Below are 2182 nucleotides of genomic sequence, written 5' to 3'. Positions count from 1 at the left end.
AACCCATGGTCACACAAGGAAACCTAGTTAAAAAAAAAAAAAAAAAAAAAAAAAAAAAAAAAAAAAAAAAAGTGTACTAGAAAGGGCATTGCTATTTAATGAGAGGTAAAATTCAAAGCAGGAATATTTTTCCAAATTTTAAAATTTTTCATTAGTTTACAAAATGATAGCATTTAATCATACATAAATACTAAACTTTATATTTATACTCCATTAAACTCTAACTTGGCTTTATCCCTCTATTGTTATACATTATATCCCCTGTGATAGCCTTAACTATGCTTTCATATCTTTAATAAACAGACACATGTGAAAAGACACATGAAATCCATTTATATTATATTACTTAACATTTAGAAGTTGCAATTCATTTCTTGAAAATCCTTTATAGCAATGTGATATGCCAAATATAAATTAACAGCAAAGAGTAAAAAGTTTATTCCTTTAGTGTGCACACTTAATTTTAGTATAAAGCTATGATTTTCAAAGTTTTAAACCAAAATTAGATTTCATCTTATCTTACTATGAATATATGATACACATTGTTTACAATGTACTAATCTTATTCTCTTTTGCTTTTGAGCTAAAGACTGCATGTATCCTAACTTGAAGGTAATTACTTCTATATTTTTAATCTTTAATTTCAATTATGTATTGTTTAAAGTATACACAATTTTTAATGTCCTGTTTTAAAATCAATCCAGTCTTCCACTGAGGGGAAAATGCCTACTCGCAGTAAAACAGGAAAAATGGCCGAGCCACCTCACTTCATAATAGGTACATTTAATAGTATAAGTCATTTGAATAAAGAGTTCTAGTTGTCTTCACTCTTCCCTAATTCAAGGTCTTTTCTTCCATCAAATACTGATAGTGTCACAAAATAAATAATGGAAAGGCTAATAATGTTGTGTTAATTCTTCAGAAGCGACAGAGACCATGTTAATGACTTTATGTAAAGTTTAGCATCAATGCTTCTAGTTACTGTGTCATAAATACATGTGTCATCTCTCTATTTAAGGATTTACAGAGGCAACTGGTGATACTTTTAAGACACATGCTTTTTAAAAGTTCTCTGTGTGATCTGAGAGTCACAGTAACTCCTATAATTTCACATACCTTGGGATCTCCAGTTGGAGTTTAGATTTTCTCAAGAGTTATTGATTAGCTAATTAATAGAGCAAGATTCTCTACCTAAAATAAAATAAAATAAAATAAGCAATCATTGTATAGTTTCCAGTGTGTTTTTTTAATATGACCTATATTAAAATTGATAGAAAAATATATTGTTTCTCATCAAAGAGTTTATATATGTATATGTTTAGAGAGAATATTATGTTTATGCATATTTTTTCATAATTTGACTAAATAAGTATATTTACCTACAGAATCAGATTTGGAAATTGAATCTCTGGAAGAAACTGTGTCATGTGACAGTGAAGATAAACAACTACTGGTATAAAGATATTTCAATTGTTTTGTTTAATACTGCTTTTTGGTTGTTTTTCAATTGTACAGAAAAGGTTATAATTAAATATATTTTAGGTTACTTTTTTTTTCTTTGAGACAGGGTTTCTCTATATAGCCCTGGCTGTCCTGGAACTCACTCTGTACTTTGTTAGTAGTGATTTATAAATGTTTCAGGTTTGTTGTAACCCAGCTTGTTCCCAAATAATTGTGACAGAAATATTTTATTTATTAAACAGATTTAAGGCACAAGAAGTGAGCAGTATTAATTTTAATCCTCTATGCTAATCTGGCTACTATCCTCCATTGACTGGGAGGAAGTCCAGACGTATTATCTTCCCTGCTCAATCCCTGACTGATCATCTCTTTATTGACTACTCAGGAAATAATTCTGAAGCAATGTTTTCACAATATTCAGACAGTACATTCTCAGAATAAAGATTGCAACCAGATATGGGGCACAGAAATTAGCATTTGAATAATAAAAGGATAATACTTACATAGAACTAAATAACAATTATGTCTACATCACCTGATTACAACTTTATTTATGTTTATTTATTGTTTTGAATAACAGTATTGCTAATTCTCTGTAAATTTTATACAATGCATTTTGACCATATTTATCTCATTCTCTTCTAATTAATCCTAGAGCAATACCTTTTTCTTGTCTCTACTTCCTGTCCTCTTCAGTTTTTCATTTTTCATTTTTCTTTTA

The 2182-nt window shown here is 28.8% G+C and overlaps 1 protein-coding gene across 1 annotated transcript in view; it reads left to right on the top strand.

Moving 5' to 3' along the window:
- The window catches only part of LOC110319600 (POTE ankyrin domain family member A-like), a 30399-nt gene extending 28889 nt beyond the window's left edge, over positions 1-1510 (top strand). The window contains exons 14-16 of the mRNA XM_021195098.1: positions 584-612; positions 705-777; positions 1386-1510. Coding sequence (XP_021050757.1) covers positions 584-612; positions 705-777; positions 1386-1459 — 176 coding nt within the window. The 3' untranslated portion in view covers positions 1460-1510. The remainder of the gene's footprint in view (positions 1-583; positions 613-704; positions 778-1385) is intronic.
- Positions 1511-2182: the final 672 nt, after the last annotated feature.

The sequence above is a fragment of the Mus pahari genome, chromosome 3 (assembly GCF_900095145.1).
Source record: "Mus pahari chromosome 3, PAHARI_EIJ_v1.1, whole genome shotgun sequence".
Taxonomy (NCBI): domain Eukaryota; kingdom Metazoa; phylum Chordata; class Mammalia; order Rodentia; family Muridae; genus Mus; species Mus pahari.
The sequence above is the reverse complement of the archived record's forward strand: the minus strand, read 5'-3'. Positions and strand labels throughout refer to the sequence as shown.